The sequence below is a fragment of the Caloenas nicobarica genome, chromosome Z (genome assembly GCF_036013445.1).
Source record: "Caloenas nicobarica isolate bCalNic1 chromosome Z, bCalNic1.hap1, whole genome shotgun sequence".
Taxonomy (NCBI): Eukaryota; Metazoa; Chordata; class Aves; order Columbiformes; family Columbidae; genus Caloenas; species Caloenas nicobarica.
This window is the reverse complement of record NC_088284.1, coordinates 33,521,157-33,538,929: the sequence shown is the minus strand read 5'-3', so window position 1 is coordinate 33,538,929 and position 17,773 is coordinate 33,521,157. Positions and strand designations below refer to the sequence as shown.

The following is a 17,773-nucleotide window of genomic DNA, read 5'->3' as shown; positions in this document are numbered from 1 at the left end:
GGAATTGCTTCATATTTTAATGGGTTACTGCTACTTTTAGCTGGTGCTTAGTGACTCACCTCTATCACAGCCTTAATAAACTATACGAACAAGTTGTGATTGCTGAGATTTGATAATATTTTTTATGTGCAACTGGGCAATTTTTTATCAACTGATAAACCTATGAACTTATCTGGAGGCTGTTGATAAAGTTCAGAACATTTTCTCCTCATTGTAACAACATAACATTTTCGGTATATACATTATTTTAACATAACTTGTATCTGTAACAGTGTTTAGACAGAGATCTCTTACAAAGTACTACCAATTTATTTTTATGATGATATGGAAAGTTATTTCACTCTGTGATGATTAGATTTAAAAAACATTCAGAACCATGCTTTCCAGTTCAGCGACATACCATAGAATAAATGTTCCCAGTCAGGGTACATACTGTCAGATACTACCAGACTGCTTCAGGTGCGCAGTTTTTTCAATTCAGACTTACTGGCAAAACAATCAATGTCTTTCAAGAGAGTCAATGTTAGTTTAAATGTGATTTTTTTTTTTTTAAGAAGGACAGGTATACTATTGATAGCACCAGTTTGAAGACTTCCAAACAGATGTAAATATTTCTTTCATCAGTTTCTATAGACAGATTAGATCAGGAGAAATAGGGCTTGAATGAAAATTCAGTTACAGCAATACTTTCTTAACCAAAAATGTTGGGCTGCATTCTAATTGTAGGTAGGTGATAGATCATTTTGCAATACTAGGCAGGTAATGTGAAAACGAGATAGTACAATAGCAGGTAGAAGATACCTGGAAACCTGGAGATGTTTTATTTTCAGTAAATTTGAAGACACCTTCTGCAATAATTGCATGTGGGGTTTTTTTACTGCATTTTTGGTTTTGCATGGATTCTGACCCACAGTGACTTCTGAGCTCTAGGCATAGCACTTGCAGGAATTCCCAGTTTGAAGTTCTTAGCTCTAATATATAGCAGTATAGGAATAACGTCATTAAATAAACTGTAGAAACATATTCACAACATTGTTTATATCTGAAATAATTCTACATTTATTTTATTAATTTTAAAAGTTATTACATCGTTTTTGTCTCCATTTACTCAAAGTCAAGAGTGCTATGAGTTCATATTTAAGTGTTTGACAACCTCTTACTGGAGTCAACATTCCAAAGTTTTTAACCATGCTCTTGTGCTATAATCCCTCAGTGACAGGACAAGAGATGCTTCACAATTTAGCCTATTTCATTCATTTAGCATAGATTGAAGAGGCAGCAGGCCATTGGTTTGTACTCAGAGAATGTAAATAACAAAGGGTAAAATGTTTTTGGAGTAACTGAATGTTAAATGTATTGGTCAGTTTTCTAGTAGACTTTCTACCATGGACTGCTCAAATGTTCTTTTGATTAAAGTAAATGTTTTGGAGCAGAAATTCCGAAAGTGGTTTCTAAGGTCCTGTTCCTGCGGAGACAGCCAATATGGTAAGGAAATCTTGTATCCTGATGAACCATACCTCATCCTGTTACACCTTCAGGTGTTAAGCCTTCCTGTGGTGTGAGAGGTAATTTATCATGCCTTGCAACTTTTTCTTTCTTGTTTCTAACTTGTTGCAACATTTTTTTCTGAGACCATGTCAACATGATAAAATCTTCCTCATTTTCAGATAGATATAACAACTTCAATTGAAGCCTTCTCACTGAGAGATGGATCTGGCCTATGCATGAAGTATAATACTTTGACAAGTAGCACGCTTGAAACATTTTATTCAAGTCATTTTCACATAAACTTGCAACCATTATACGGGCATGTAACACAAGAATATGAAAGTGCAATGAAGAATACAAAGCTAGTGCCTGAATATTATAAATTAGAGCGCTTCAGGTAAAGATGTAAAGTTACTGAAAGTAAGACTCTTGGAAGAAAAGTAAAGGAAATAATGAAAAACCTTCAAAAAAGTTGCAAAAAAACAAGTGGCATTTCACTGTATCTAGCACTTAGTTGCATAATAAAAACCTCCCAAAAACATACTCTTTGGTTTTAATTCAAGTTAAAATCTTTCAGCACCTTTTAGGATGTGGAGAAAATGAAAATGCCTTATCGGCATAAATGTGAGACACAGGATAAACCACCTTTCAATGTCTCATGTATGAAATTCACCCTGCTGGTTTTGAATGAGTACAATGTATGAATGGCTATAGGAAGGTACAGCTGGTGTTTGCACTCATTCGACACTGCATAGTAAACTTCGGAGCAGAGAGAAAACAAGTAGACTTTTACTAACACAAAAACATCATCTACACAATACGTTGGTTCCATTGGTGACCAATCTGTCATTTTTCTTACACTTTTGTCTAGAAATATGCAAATATCAAATGTATTTCAGGATTAAAAAAAATATAACAAACCCCTCCTGTAATGAACCTGGCTGGCATACAATATGTTCCTTATGTGCAATATTTATCTCAAGATCTGAAATGTGGGAGGTAATTGCTTCACACACATTTTTACAATTCGGCTTTTCAAAGGAAATTTGAGACTGCAAGATAGCAAATTTGTTCTAGAATTCTCACAAAATCTAAATCTGATTTTGCTCCCACTGAGACCAATGGCAAGATGCCTTTCAAAGATGATGGGAATAAGCCAAATATCTGGTGGAAAGTATTCCAAAGTATAATTTGCTGTATAAGCTTTTATCAAAACAGTTTTTATAAATGTTTTTCAACAAAAATGCATGTAATCACATAAATATATTCCAGTATGAAAAAAGTAAGTTAAAGTGTCTGGGTCAACACTGCAGAGCCAAGATACCGAAAATACTGGTTGGCACTCCCTTATTTAGAACTACTTCTACACATGCTATATAATAAACTCTTCTACTGTATTGTGATTTACTACAGTTAAACAGGGGAAGTTAAAGTCACATCCCTTCATTTTTTTTAATCCTAAAATCCCTCCTTTTTTTCTAAATAGACTGTTCGTGTTATCTTAGGCAATTTTTGTGCTATTGTACATCACTGTCATGTTGCTTAACACACATTTCAAAACAAATACAATATTTTGCTACCAAAAAAAAAAAAAGCTACATTTTTGTAGCTACAATATCCCCAATATTCAAAGTTGTGGCATTCAGCACCTTCCTGAACCAGGCCATTCCCACTGAAAGGACCAAGTTCAGTATTACAACTTGCTCCACCTACACAGATGCTCAAGGTCCTCTGGCTCCTTGCTGACTTCTGTGGAGTTCTGCAAGTAGTTTGGGTATGGACATGTGAGCAGGTTACTGCCTCGTAAGCCGAAGGATAAACTCAGTTTCTGTGGCTGTTCTGTGTCCAGCTAGTGCTCTCTTATCCCACATTAGCACCAGGCACAAGGAGGTACGAGCTCACAACCTCTTGCCAGGAAGCAGCCCGTGCCCACAGCCTAGCTTCCATTACAGTAGCTTTTGTGTCCACTGCCCAAGCTGCTGTCGGGACTTTCACCCCAATTTTGTCTTAAGTCTACAAAAAGGTGAATGCACTTGCATCCCTTAACACCACTTAATCTTAAAAATTCTAGGCTGAGATTTCAAAAGCCTGGACTTTAAGCAGACCCTCAGTTTTTGCAGACATACGTAATAAATGGCTTTCTAATACTCCTAGTTTCCAAATTTTGCTTCTGTTTGTTGCCCGTACTGGTGACTGATTGTTAAAATGGATCTCTCAGCAAACAAAAAGGGACCTGCAGGTATAAATGATATTCATTCTGCACCCACTCCCAATGTTGGATAATAATCACTGGGTTGCTGGTTTTTAGATTCTTTTAAGTATACATGGTAGTTGTGTAAATCTGTAACTAAGTTATGATTAGGGTGGAAATACTTTATAATTGTGAAATAAGATTGAATATTGGTAGCAAACAAGTTGATCCATAAAGGATATTACGATAATTCATAAAACTACCAAACTAAATCCCTAGGGTTCTATTGCATAAAATCATTCCAAATACTGCCTGAAGTATTCTCAATGGGGATAATAAAACCTCTCCATACCCCACAGATTTTTCAACTATACTGAGTGTGTTTTTCAATTTTTTAAGAGGATATTGAGCTTTCCATATTTCATTAGCTGTTTTGAACTGTTGACTAAATCAATACCAATCAGTATTTCTAGGTCCCTTTGTCTCAAAAGCAGATCCTTCATTTTACATGATAAGAAATTTTCGGGGGCGGTGGGGGGGGAAGGAAAAAAGAAAAACCAAACACCAGATCCCCTTGTGATATGTTATTTCACAGTTTAAAAACAAAATCACAGCTACTGTAGCTTACAGCAGGGTGCTCTGCAAAAGCAAAATAATTTGGGGATGGGTGGAGGAGTGGTGTACCCAGCACCAGTTAAGCAGTTCAGCAAAAACTTTAATTTGGGCTGGATTTTTTTTCCCCTTAACAATGTTGTATTTGGTTCCTGAACAGCCTAGCAGGGCTTTTGTTCTCCCTCTATATATAGTATATTTTCAACTTCATTGTTTGAATACTGAGATATACATTTTAAAAGTCAAATACAGTACTTAAGGGGGAAGCAGGTAGTAGGCTTTTTCATTATAAAAATACTTTGGTAGAGATTCTGACCTACTTCTGTTTGTGGTGCCACCTGAGTTAATTGCCTGTATTATTTTGATGGTTAACCTGTTCAAGTTGGATGTTTTTCACAGATGACTACATTAGGGACTCTTCGTCATCTCCAAGAGCCCCTTTCTGGACAAGTATTTATCCACATTAAGTTTGCAGAAGTCTTTTAAAAGCCCCACCTTGAAAAATATCTTGAACATAGAAAGGTGGATAAGTTCTTTAATTCATTTCCACAGATGCAAAGTTTCTTTCAAAACCCCATCTGTTTTTACTTAAGAAAATGGAAAAACTTCTAATGTATTAAAAATGTAAACATAACTTTTCTTGCAGGGGTTATAACTGTTATATATATATATATATGTATTTCTCTGCTATATGTTAATAGTCCTTGAAAACTGAACATACTTTTCTCATTCATATCAATGTGTCCTAGCAAGTTTTATATTAATGGTACTGTAGCAGTACTCTCAAGCTGGTTTTCATTCTGGTATTTTCTGAGATAGCTGAAATTAGTACTTTCTATTTCATTTTATTTAATTCATTTAACATAAATTTTTGCTACCTTTTAAAATATGTTCAACTCATTCACCAGTCATATTCCCACTAAAGTTTATTATCACCTAAACTCCAAATTTTCAGGAGCTAAGAAATGCTTATGTTTTTATGAATGAGTTAGATTTTCAAAATTCAAAGGATCTGTGCATGAATCACCAGTTCCACACATTTCAAGAGTAATAAAACTAATGCCAATTTAAATGCTTAAAATCCAGTTACAGATTTGGTTGAGAAGCAGCTGAAGTGCTTCAAGATCACATAAGGTGTGTGGGTGTATGTGTGTATGTTCTGTAGTTTTGTTTCTATAGTGTTTACATCCTATTGAAGTTTATACAATGATATTTCAGTTCAAAACATTTGGCACCTCTCATCCATTTTCTTGCAACTTTCTCAGTACCTGTCAAAAGAAAAGAAACAATGTTATACAGATGACCAAGCAGATAAAAAAGGGTATCTGCTTAACACTCTTTTGTCAGCTTGAAGCTGCAGGTCAGCAAACAATAACAGAGATTTTGTTTCCTCACCTTGCACAATATGTTTCCTTGATAACATTTAAAGAGGTAAGATGGGTAGACTAAACGTTAAAGGCATGAAGCATAAATTTCCCTTCCACGTGAATGTGAACAGAAACGATGTTCCCGTTAGTCCTGTTACACAGAAATGCTTTAAAAGCTCCTGTTTCAAGTCTGCCAAAAATAATGGCTCATGACCTGCAATACACCTGTTGTTCTTTTTCGTCTGTTTCCTGCAAGTCTGACTACCACACAGCGAGAACAAATAGAGGATTTTGTTGAAGCCATTTAACTTGTCATGTTTATGAACAAAGTGTGATTTTAAGTGCAAATCTCCACAGTGGCATGAAAAAATATTTCTCATTTGGCCTCATTTAATTACTGGTTTCCTAATACAAAGTAAGGAATTAATATTTTAAAGGCTAATTAAGCAATAGTCAAATTCATTTAGTATGTTTGTTTCACTGATGCCATTATAGCAGACTGTACTGGCCATTCATTTTACCTTTCATTTACTGCTCAGGAATTTATCTCACATGAACCTCTACACAATGTTAATACCCACTGCTTATGCAATCCAAATGAAATCACTTAGTAAATATTTTGTATGGGCAATTAAAATATTATCCTGAGAACTGCTTACCTCTGTGTTACAGAAGACTGATTGCTTTGTGTGTGTGTGTTTTACAGATACTAAGCTACCGTAGATCAACCATGAGAACATCAATTAAATGAATTTGCCTTTTTGGAAAAAAAAAAAAAGGCAGCATAATTGTGGCATTGTTCAAACTGTTAAAGAACTCAACTGTAAATGGAGCGTGGAAGAACTGTTTCAGGGAGGATGGCTGCAGTGTCGGCAGCAGGAGCAAAGTAACATACATGTGTAGAATTTTGCAGAATGTTTTAAGAGCTCTGTAACTGCGCAGCACTTGTGTGTGGATGCTGTAAATGGGTATTGGATGAGCACAGAAAGGTTTCAGTGCAAATACAAAGAAGGCATGAACCAGAGGTAGTTGTCTAGCAGCCCAGGCAGTAGCAACGATTTTGAAAATGCTATATATCCTGATGGCACGATTGCAAGAGCAAAATCCTCACTTATGATTGTTTGTCAAGCCTAAATAATTTTTAAAAAACAGAGGTAGCCTCACAGAAATAGTTTAATTAGTGGAGGTCAGGACTGGAAAGCTATGCAGTTATCAGCAGCACAGCAACTGTTCCCATCATTCCTGCCAAAAAAGACCTTTGAAAAGTTCCATCTGAATTTTGAATTAACACACTAGATCCTGAAACCAAAGAAACAACATACTAAAGAAATTGATATAGCCGGAATTAATGGTGGGACTTATTTTTTCAATATAAAATGAATTTATAAAATGAATTTATAAAATGAATTTATAAATCTGTGTGTCAGCTTTAGTACTATGAATATAAAACGGTTGCAAAGAAAAAGGAATGTACTTACGGTGAAATTGTACAGCCAGAGGCATATGCATGGTGGCCCGTATAGCGTATATCGCAGCGTACTATGTTGTTGGAGTAATCAGATTCAGGCACCAAATAGCTGGGGTTTACACTCACCTTAAGGAGAGAAAGTACATTGTTGTCTACTCCCATGTTTGAGTTGATAACTTACATTCACAAGGACATATGCATATGATTTGCTTCTTTAAAAAACAAACAAATGAACAAAAGCCAAACCTCCCCACTCCTAAAATCCTTACCTTCAGAATGTAATTTCCAGGTTTTACGTCTGTAATATCAATCCACTGGCAATCTATATCAGCATTGTAAGTGTCATAGCAGCCAGGGCTCAGTCCCTTAAAAACAGCATTAAGATGGATGTTAAAAAATCATTGGGAATGTTAACATTCTAGACATTAGTGACACTCAGGCTGAAGTACACTTAATCTTCACATTTCACTATGAAAATTACCTCAGGAAATGAGGCTCATTTTTTCTTGGCATTTTATTTGAATAACTAAACTAGAATATGTAAATATAAAATATCGCTTTTATAGACAGCACTGTATTACTACTGCATAAGAAACACCTATACTATTGATAGTTGTTCATCTGTGAGATACCTGTAATTTACCTGTATTTTATTATCACTTGTTACAGTACTCCTTTTATGTAAATATTGTTGATGCTATTACTTGCTATTCTTTACAAAGGTGAGAATAAAATTAAAACTGACCAAAAATTGGACCTAAATGTCTATAAATCTCAAATAAATAGCTTCTGAGATCCTTGAATAAAAACTTGACCACCATGTTGGAATCTGTCTCTACCCTTAGGAATTATGCAACTTTTTGCTATAGGTGTACTCTGCCAAAGTGCCATCTTTGAATAGTAGACTCTAGGGCCATTTTCACATCAAGTTTTGCTCTGAAATGGCACGTCTTCAGGCAAATAGTGACACAAGAATCTGAGAGAACTGAAAACGTAGCCTTTCCTCTAGATGAATCTTTTCTGAAATCTTCTTTGCTGTTAGGAACATTAGTAAGAATTTCCATATATGAATGTATTGATGGTTCAGATCCAGTGTCTTTAACCATGGCTGACACAGTTTGCTCTAGGCAAAGCTGATCTGTGCTGGTGACACGCATAGAGCACAAAACCCAGGTCCTGCAGTAGTTCCCTCTTGACCCAGCTGGTGATCCGCTCAGACTCTCGCATGTATGTGCCAAGTCTGAGGCTGGAGGAAAGTTTTACAGTCCAATTACAAACCCCTGAAATATGGACTTCCAGTGGAAATGCTGACACAGTCATGATTTTAGTGACACATACTCCAACTGTAAAATATGCATATTGCTAAGTTAGATGTCATAGTCTCCAGAAGGAGAAAGACATTTATAAAACCTCTTCAAAGCCTTCATGTATTGCAGATCATTCATTATATTTAAAATGCAAATGTGGACACGCCAGCCAGTGAAGCATAGCTGGCATTTCTCTGTGATAAAATAACTACCTCCTAGATTAAAAACTGCAGAATAAGGGATACAAGTTTATGATGAGTATGGCCACATTGAGTTAAACCACAGATCCATCGAGCTCATTGCCATGTCTCTGACAGTGGTCAGCAGCAGATGCTTGAGGAAAAAAGAACATAAGAAACGGTATGTGTAATGTCCTTTACCCAGGCATATTCCTTCCACTAGACATTTAACTGTATTTAAGACACAGAGTACCATCAGATTTTTGTGTTTAATAGACTCCATTACTTTGTCTAAATTTCTTTTGAGTCCATATGCGTATTTTTGGTCTCTGCAACATCATATGGCAAAGAATTTAATACTTTATTCATATGGCAAAAGAGCACTCCTCTCTGTTTTAAAGCTGTTGCTTTCGGATATCCTTAAATTCTTATACTGTGAGGAACAGTGAATATCAACATTTCCTTCTTTCCATCCAGGACCACTCAAGATTTCGTATTATTTCTGGTTTTCAAAATAGAATAGTCTATGAAATCTCTTAGTGTGGTAGCCATACTATACTGCTGATCATCCTTATTCTCCTGGGGATGGTTAACTGGGTTTTTTTAAGTTTTTCTTCAACAGTTTTGAGAGGTGGTGAGCAGAACTCCATGCAATATTCAAGGTAAGAGTCTATCACGGATTTGTATAATAACATAACGGTACATTGGATTTTTTAATCTGTTCCCTTAATAAGCCCTAACACCTTGCTTTTAAGTTTGTATATCACCTATCGTAACGTTCTCATGGCTGCCATTCTCTTTAACAGCCTTCTACATACACATAAAACTATGCTGTAAGTTTTCTGTGTTGAATTGCCAGCCAATAGCTATAGATATTAAGGGAATTCAGCACCTTACAGCCCCATGCTCTGCAAGGGAGAAAATACCTACGAACGCTGGGACCAGCCAAGGACATCACCAAGCAGTTTGTGGGGGCATGAACATGGGAAACAATTTCTTTACTGGCTCTGTCTTGAGTTCTCTCTACATTGCTTGACCAGTCCTATAACCGCAAGAACTTGTGGTGTGTTTTAATGTAGTTTAATTACCAGTGATGTTAGGCTAATGAGTGTCCCTGCATATTAATGAGAAACCCACATGTAGCAGTACTTGGGTAAATTATGTCTCCAAACTGCTATCCTGGCCCCTATGATGGAGAATTTCAGAGCTAGTTAGGGCATCAGGTAATTTAGGGCATCAGATGATTGGTAGAAAAAAGATCCAAAGATAAATTACAGGGGGAAAAGAAACTTAATTGTCTCTGAACCAACTCTTACTTGTGTATGCGCTGTACATGCATATCGTCTATAATATCCATAATCACAGGAGGTATCTTCAAGACAGAAACTTGCTTTGTGTCCTTCAGCAACTTTTCTGTGTGAGCTTGCATCCAACAAGTCATAGTGGCTGAATTCATCCATGCTGTGATAATGTCTGTTAAACCATAGATTATTAAAGATGGATCACATCTTGTCAATAACATTTTAACATATTCCTATTAGATCTACCTTTAGTTAGATCTGGTCAAATTTTATTTATTACACAGAACTTGCATGTTAGTATACTTTACTATTACTGGCCATTCAATTAAGTTTTATTTTCATTGTTCTAATTTTTAATTACTATAAAAATGCCATCTTCTATAAATAAATAAATAATAGATTTTAGTTTGTTAAGAGAAAGACTCAATAGCAGCACTATTTTTCTGAAATTTCCTGTTTCAACTCTTATCCAGTAACAAGAGCAATCAGTTGATATTTGAATTGTACATCTTATAACTGCCTTTAGCCAAAGTTTTGCTAGGAATGCTTACCTTACATACTATAAATTCCAGGGAAGTTTGCTACTTGCTAGCAAACTCCCAGCAATTTACTTTTACATTTCCGTGGCCCTCAATCAATGTAATGCATTCATAACATTGGTGAAAACAAAACATGCATAAAGAAATCAGCTTCTGTGTGCTGACAATGCAGAACTCGTCTGATGTCAACAATTTTTTAGTCTATACTTGATGCAGTCTCTATTTCAAAAGTGTGCGTGCTTTTGATCTAGGCACAGTGATGCAGCTTTCTTGCTTTCACACAGTAAGAGTTCTAGCTCTTACTGTGGACTTGAACATCTATTATTCTTGTCATTTCATTTTTTTCCAAAAACATGGAAAACTGAGCTTGTAATTTAACAGAACTCAAACATTGTTAAAATGAAGAGGAGCACACAAGTCTCACAAACGCACATGTCAAGAACACTAAAACTGGTACACAAATGAGAGGAGTGGCTGACACGCCAGAGGGCTGTGCTGCCATCCAGCGAGACCTGGACAGGCTGGGGAGTTGGGCGGGGAAAAATTTAATAAAATATAACAAGGGAAAATGTAGAGTCTTGCATCTCGGCAGGAACAACCCCAGGTTCCAGTATAGGTTGGGGAATGACCTATTGGAGAGCAGTGTAGGGGAAAGGGACCTGGGGGTCCTGGTGGACAGCAGGATGACCATGAGCCAGCACTGTGCCCTTGTGGCCAAGAAGGCCAATGGCATCCTGGGGTGTGTTAGAAGGGGAGTGGTTAGTAGGTCGAGAGAGGTTCTCCTTCCCCTCTACTCTGCCCTGGTGAGACCACATCTAGAATATCACGTCCAGTTCTGGGCCCCTCAGTTCAAGAAGGACAGGGAACTGCTGGAGAGAGTCCAGCGCAGAGCCATGAAGATGATGAAGGGAGTGGAGCATCTCCCTTATGAGGAAAGGCTGAAGGAGCTGGGTGTCTTTAGCTTGGAGGAGACTGAGGTGTGACCTCATTAATGTTTATAAATATGTAAAGGGTGAGTGTCACGAGGATGGAGCCAGGCTCTTCTCGGTGACAACCAATGGCAAGACAAGGGGTAATGGGTACAAACTGGAACACAAGAGGTTCCACTTAAATTTGAGAAGAAACTTCTTCATGGTGAGGGTGACAGAGCACTGGAACAGGCTGCCCAGGGAGGTTGTGGAGTCTCCTCTAGAGACATTCAAAACCCGCCTGGACACATTCCTGTGTAACCTCCTCTAGGTGTTCCTGCTCCAGCAGGGGGATTGGACTAGATGATCTTACAAGGTCCCTTCCAATCCCTAACATTCTGTGATTCTGTGATTCTGTGAAATGATGATGACTAACACTGAAGTCTGGTGGCTAGCCAAACTAATTGGCAGTTATAGTTCACTTCCAAATGGGTTTGTTTCACTCTCATGGAAATGATCACAAGAAATGCATTTTTTTGTAGGCAAAGTATTTTCTGTCCAAGAACTGAATCAACATCAGAGACACTTTGCATCTGGACAGTGATAGCTGGCCTATGGCGGCAGAGTAAGAAATGGCTCTTCTACAAATGGAAGATTTCAGTTGCTAGTAATATAAGTCTTTTTTTTTTCCTTTTTTTTTTTTTAAAGAATTTGCTCTAATGATACTGATTTTTCATGCCAAAGCTTGAAGCCTCTGGAGCTAGAGAAAAATATTCCACTGACGCCAGGGGCCTTTAGATCAAGCCCACACTACATATCTTTTTTTTTAATAGACTAATGTTAAGTTATCACTTATGTACCCATAACAGCAGAATTGTATTTGAAGTAAAGTGGAGTAAGGCAAGCTTCCTAGTATTTTATGATTTGTCCTGCTATAAAATGGCGGAATTTTGAACAAACATGCAAACTGTGCATCCATTTTCTGAAAAGGTAAAAGCTTGCAGAGTTAACAGCTCCCAAAATGTTGAAAATGTTCTGCATTTGCCTTGCCATGTTTCCAGCAATTTTGCTGTTTCTAGAGCAATACCGATATGTGAAAAGTACCATGGTATGGTAAGGACATTGATATTATCAGTCAACTCAGTATCTTCTCTTTTATATTGACCAGACCATTCCTTGCCAAGAACTAACCCATGAAATTCAAGTAAAGAAGTATAGGTCAATGTTTACAATGATGTATTGCAGGGAATATGCTAGTACAGGTACGTTTTACACTTTCCACCATTACTTTAACATGATTGGGACTTTTATTTACTGGTTCCACTTAAATGTAACTGGACTATAACCTATGTAAAAATATATGTAAATGCAGAAGGTGGTACAGTCAAAACTGATTTGAGACTCGTAATGAATTTATACTTTTAAGAGTTTTATACTTATAGATAAGCTTCATATCCATTTTGGTTTCGTGTGGCTGTATAAAAAGTAATCACCACTACCATGAAATTAATCAGTCAGTAAAAGGCTAAAGTTTCCCCATGATTTTCCCCCACTTCACTGCAGTTTGAGAAAATGTCACCTTGTGAGTGACAATTTGTTAGTGAAAAAGATAATAAGAGGGTACCATACTGAGCACTTCACTCACTGGTGACAGCTGTGCCACTCCCATGAATAACGGGGTCTGCTGGGCAGAAAATCTGATGTGCCTTGATTTTTCACTCTTTGAGGAAATCTCAGGAGCACCCGATTGTCATAGTCTCTAACATCCGCTCGATAAGCTGAGCTGTAATAATACAAAAAAAAAGACCCATAAGCATATGCAAGAAACACTTTAAAAAGCACTTTATGTTGTCTCAGAACTAACTGCTAGCACAGATCTTTTCAGCCACCTTAAAGAACATGCATTGGAGATGCGCAAGAATTCCACATGGTACACTCAGGAGTGCCTGAGGTCTGACCAAGACCTGAGTAAGACCTGAGTAAGACTCAGATCTGCTTCTAATAATATAAACAGGAGTGTGAGCACCTACTTTCTGCCTCCATCACACAGACACACTCCATTTCTGAAGCAGATCACTGCTTAGCTGTAAAATTACTCCGGTACCCAAAATACAATTTCATTAGTTGCTGTTAACCAAAATAACTTCTGTGTATGTAAGATCACACAACAGATGTTTGTTTCTATTGTAAATTAAAAAAAAAGCCCCAAGCTATATTTTCCTATTTCACATAGCTATTATCTACAGTCTTTTAAATACTGGAATATTTTAATCAATTTATAGCCAGCAAGAACATTTCAATTAGTCTTCACTGTAAAGTTAGCATAAAAAATACTGCTTCTTATGCCATGTGTTCTTTTTCCAGCAAGTGAAGAAAAAGCATGACCCTGGAAACCGTCTGACATCAATTAATGATGCTGGTAAATAAATAAATCTGTTTTACATGATAAGGTATCAAACAAGTTAAAATGGTTAAAAACTAGTCATGTTGATTTCTTTCCAAACAAAACAGGAAACATCCCTCTTTGCCAGCTAGACAGGACCTAACTTCATAGCAAAGCTGTTATTTCAACCTGGTAAAAGACTTGAAACACTTTTAGGGAGATTTTAGTCTTAGGAGACATTACAAGGCATAGGCCCAGAAACAATTAGCATGTTATAATTTTAATAGTAACTCGTGCTGATTAAGAATAGTTTGGGGTTTTTTTAAATGGAGCAAAATATTATTTGGTTGAATTAGAGGAAGGAGATGAAAATCACCAGAATCAAGCGGGTTTTTTTCAGGTGCTTCCATTTTGCAAAATTCAGATATGTTCAAATGAGCCTGATAATAGAAATGTGCAATATAACTTTTCTCAAAATGTAAGTTCTTCAAAGCATCTGTAGTTTGTCTCTCTAATATGGCAGTATTGTTTTCCTATGTACACACCACACAATCTGCCACGGGCTTAGAAGGTTACAAACTGGGCTGTTTCCTTGGGCCCTTCAGCCTCACTTTTCTCCACTCTTCACTGTGTCCTCAGGTACTCTGCGGCGGGTGCAGAAGCGCAAGAACCCAGAGTGAACAGGCAAAAGCCGGGGTGATGCCTACCTTGCCAGGCAGTTCTCCTCGGCAGCACATCTCAAGTTATACATGGACATCCTCTGGACATATGTGGACGCCTGGATGTAATAGGGATCCGGGACTAAGTCAGGGAGACCTGCAGTTCATCAAACCAACCACATAACAGCAAGATCAACCCAGGACACGTCTGCAGATACTTGGCTTCCATCCCAATCGTTAGGTGCCGTCGTTTTGCTACGGACCCCTGACCATGAAGCTCGCTCTCCCTTCTGCTCAGGCCCTTCGCCTTTTCTCAAAGACCGCCCCACGAGCACGGCGACGGAACCCCCGCCGTGGCCTTCCTGCTGTGGCCCGCGCAGCTCGCCCTCTCGCCCCCAGGCGCCCATCGGGCTGCCCGCAGGCCGGGAGCCGTGCAAACGCCTGCCCGGTCCGGTTCTGCCCCGAGCGAGGGGCTGGCAGGGCCGCCGACCCCCGCACCGCACCCCGTCGGGACGCGCCGCGCTGGCCCCGGCGTGCACGGGAGCGAGCGGCCGGCGCGGCGGGGCCGGCGGGAGGGAAGGGGAGGGAAGATATGGGACGGGAGGGCTCTTACCATACTGGAAGTAGCCGGTGCCATAGCCGGGTCTGTACCTGCTGCCCTGGCGGGGCCTCTCGTAGGTGTCGTAGTAGTTGTAATAGGGGTTATCGTCCGTATACTTGTAGGGGTTGTAGGGGTCGTCTCCTACCATGACATCTTCCCGCCCGGGTCTGAAGTTGCTGAGGGGCGGCAGCCCGCCGGCCCCGGTGCTGCTTCTGTTGCCGTCGGTCCCGGTGCCGCCGGCGGGGCTGGTGGGGGCGCTGGGTCGCGACGGCCCCGAGGAGGCGCTTCTGGCCGCGCCGGCGGCCGCGGGAGTGGCAGCCCCTTGGCTCCGCTGTCCGGCGGCGGCGCGACCCCCGGAGGGAGCCTGGTAGCCGGCCTGGAACCAGTGTCGTGCGCCGGTGCCCCCCCGGCTGCCGGCTGCGGGCTGGGGCTGCGCGGCGGCGGCGGCTCGGGCGGCGGCTCCCCGCGGCAGCGTGCCGTTGTTCCGCAGCAGCAGGATGGGGCTGCCCGCCGTCTCCGCCGCCTGCCTGCGCCGGGGAGGCTGGTACTGGGACCCGAGGCTGAGCAGGCTGTACACCTGCCCGTTGTTCTCCCACTGGATCCGCTGCCTCCAGGCGGCGGGGGGCGGCGGGGGGTCGCGGGGCGGCGGCGGCTGCTGGCCACCGGCGGGCCACAGGCAGCTCCAGTAGATGCACGCGTGGAGATGGGCTAGCAGGAGCCCCGGCGGCGCGAAATGCATCTTCTCCTCTTTCCTGGGTGCCGGCGGGAGAGAGGAACGAGCGAAACCAGGGGGCGAGCGGAGAGCGAGAGACGCCTTCCTGCCCGGGATGTGGCGGAGGGTGTGGGGGGGCCGGGGAGTGCGGGCTGCGCCTCTGGAAGGGTTCGGCAGGCAGCGGGGTCTCAAGCGCGGCGGCACCCAGCCAGTGCCATCGGGCAGGTCGGGCCGTCGGGAAGGAAACCTGGCCCGGGGGAGGCGGCAGGAGCGGCTTTTCTTCTTCCCGGTATTTATAGGCGAGGGGATGCGAATGGGAGCCGGAGCAAACAATCAGCCTCTCATCGTCCTCCGGCCCGCGCTGGTGTCTGGTGCGAGGGAAGGAGGAGGAGAGACCAGGGACTTTAAACTTGCTGGCACGCTCGCAAAGTTACACAAGCCCCGCTGGCTGCGCCCCCGCCATTTGTTCACGTAATGCGGCTGGAAACGTGCGGCCCTGACAGTTCCCCACGGCTGCCCCCCGCCCGCCGCCGCCCGCCCCGCGCGGGGGCGGCCGGGGGGAACGGGGCGGCGAGGGCCGGCGCGGCGGCAGCGGCTGCCCATCCTCCCTTCCTTCTTCCCTCCCTCCCTGCCTGCCTCCTTCCATCCCTGCCTCCCCCCGGGCCCCGAGCCGCGCCGAGCCGAGCCGAGCCTGCGGCGAGCGAGCGCGCTCAGACACACGTAGGCTGCCAGAGTATGCCGTGGGGCAGCGCCAAAGTATGCAAAGGAAAAATGCTATTAGCTCATCAGCGCTGGAGAGACTAGAAACGGGGTGGCGGGGAGGGGGAAGGGGCTGCTAGCGAGAGAGGAAACATGTTTCTGGAAAATGTGCTGGCCGGCACATCTCCCGGGCTGGAGCAGCTGCTAGGGACCTTCGTCTTAGCGCTGAGTAACAGTCGGATCTCCTTAATGACCTCTTGATCAGGAGAAAACCTCCATCAAATAAACTCTTGACTATTGACTTTTGGGTTTTCTGAGTATGAGTCACACGATAAATATACTGGCGGTTGTCCTCCCAGAGTAAGTTTTCATTGAAAAGTGAAATTTCACATGGGAGAGGCTGAGCCCCATCACCAGGACAAATAAACCTGGTTCAAGCACCGTGTCCCCAAAACCGTGCTGGGAGAAGGAGGGCAGGCTGTGGCCCAAAAGCCTCTCCCGCCCTTCCTGCTTTTACAAGAGTTCATCAACGCTGTGTTTTGATAAGTCAAATCACCCAGCAAGGCAAACGAATTAAGGTCTGTGGATTTCAGCCAGAACTCCTTTTGAGTGTATTTTTTCAAGGGTTGTTTGCTTATGAATCCTTGCAAAGGAATGGAGGAGAATACACAAAAGTTCTCCTTCACCGAATGTTTGATGGTGAGGATAGTTCTTAAGATATTCCCGTCAAAACAAATCAGCCGAGGCTGGAAGTCTTTATCCTCCTAAGGCAGATGCAAGGCACCTTCTCACCACTGCTCACTTACCCAGTTCAGGTTAACAGTCCACATACCACTGGCTGGGCAGGTATTTGCCGCTGCCTTTTGATATTCTTGATACAGTTCTCCTGTCGTTTTTTATATTGTAGTTTATTTTAATTGCATATTACTTCAAATGTTTCACAAGAATCCGAATTCTGCAAAACGCGGTCCTGTGTTGTGGCTGTGATGCATTGTGATTGGTGATTCACACCACTATCCAATTATTATTAGTAGTGATTAGCTTTAAAATAACTCTTTCTAGTCCCTGAAATCAGTGGTAGCGTCCTGGGAGTCCGTTTTATCTCTGTGGACAGGTGGGTCAGAGGCTGTGGGCAATGCCCGGCACTGGCTGCCCTGGGTGACAGGCTGGCTTGCTCTGCTCTCTTTCTCGGGAGGTCAGTGCTGCAGACAAGTGTGCAGCCTAGTAAGTTTATTTAAGCACTATTAACCCTGCAGTCACTCAAACAACCTGGAGGGTTAAAATCACTGGGAAATCAGCAGTTAATCATAAAAAATCCCAGTCTGGAGAACACAGAGGAGCACAGGGCAGGTGTGCATC

General features: G+C 41.5%; 1 protein-coding gene across 2 annotated transcripts; it reads right to left on the bottom strand.

Annotated features, from left to right (window-relative positions):
- Nucleotides 1-1,066: 1,066 nt before the first annotated feature.
- LOX (lysyl oxidase) lies at nt 1,067-16,117 on the bottom strand. Of its 2 annotated transcripts, XM_065656320.1 has the most exons (7): nt 15,016-15,841; nt 14,451-14,559; nt 13,006-13,143; nt 9,929-10,085; nt 7,396-7,491; nt 7,137-7,252; nt 1,067-5,559 (listed from the first exon to the last, which is right to left on the bottom strand). In XM_065656320.1, the coding sequence occupies exons 1-7, from the start codon at nt 15,740-15,742 to the stop codon at nt 5,553-5,555; spliced, it is 1,350 nt and encodes a 449-aa protein (XP_065512392.1). In that variant the 5' UTR covers nt 15,743-15,841; the 3' UTR covers nt 1,067-5,552. The 2 variants fall into 2 exon arrangements, with proteins under 2 accessions (XP_065512392.1, XP_065512393.1); XM_065656321.1 differs by lacking the exon at nt 1,067-5,559 and having other exon boundaries at nt 7,133-7,252; nt 15,016-16,117.
- Nucleotides 16,118-17,773: the final 1,656 nt, after the last annotated feature.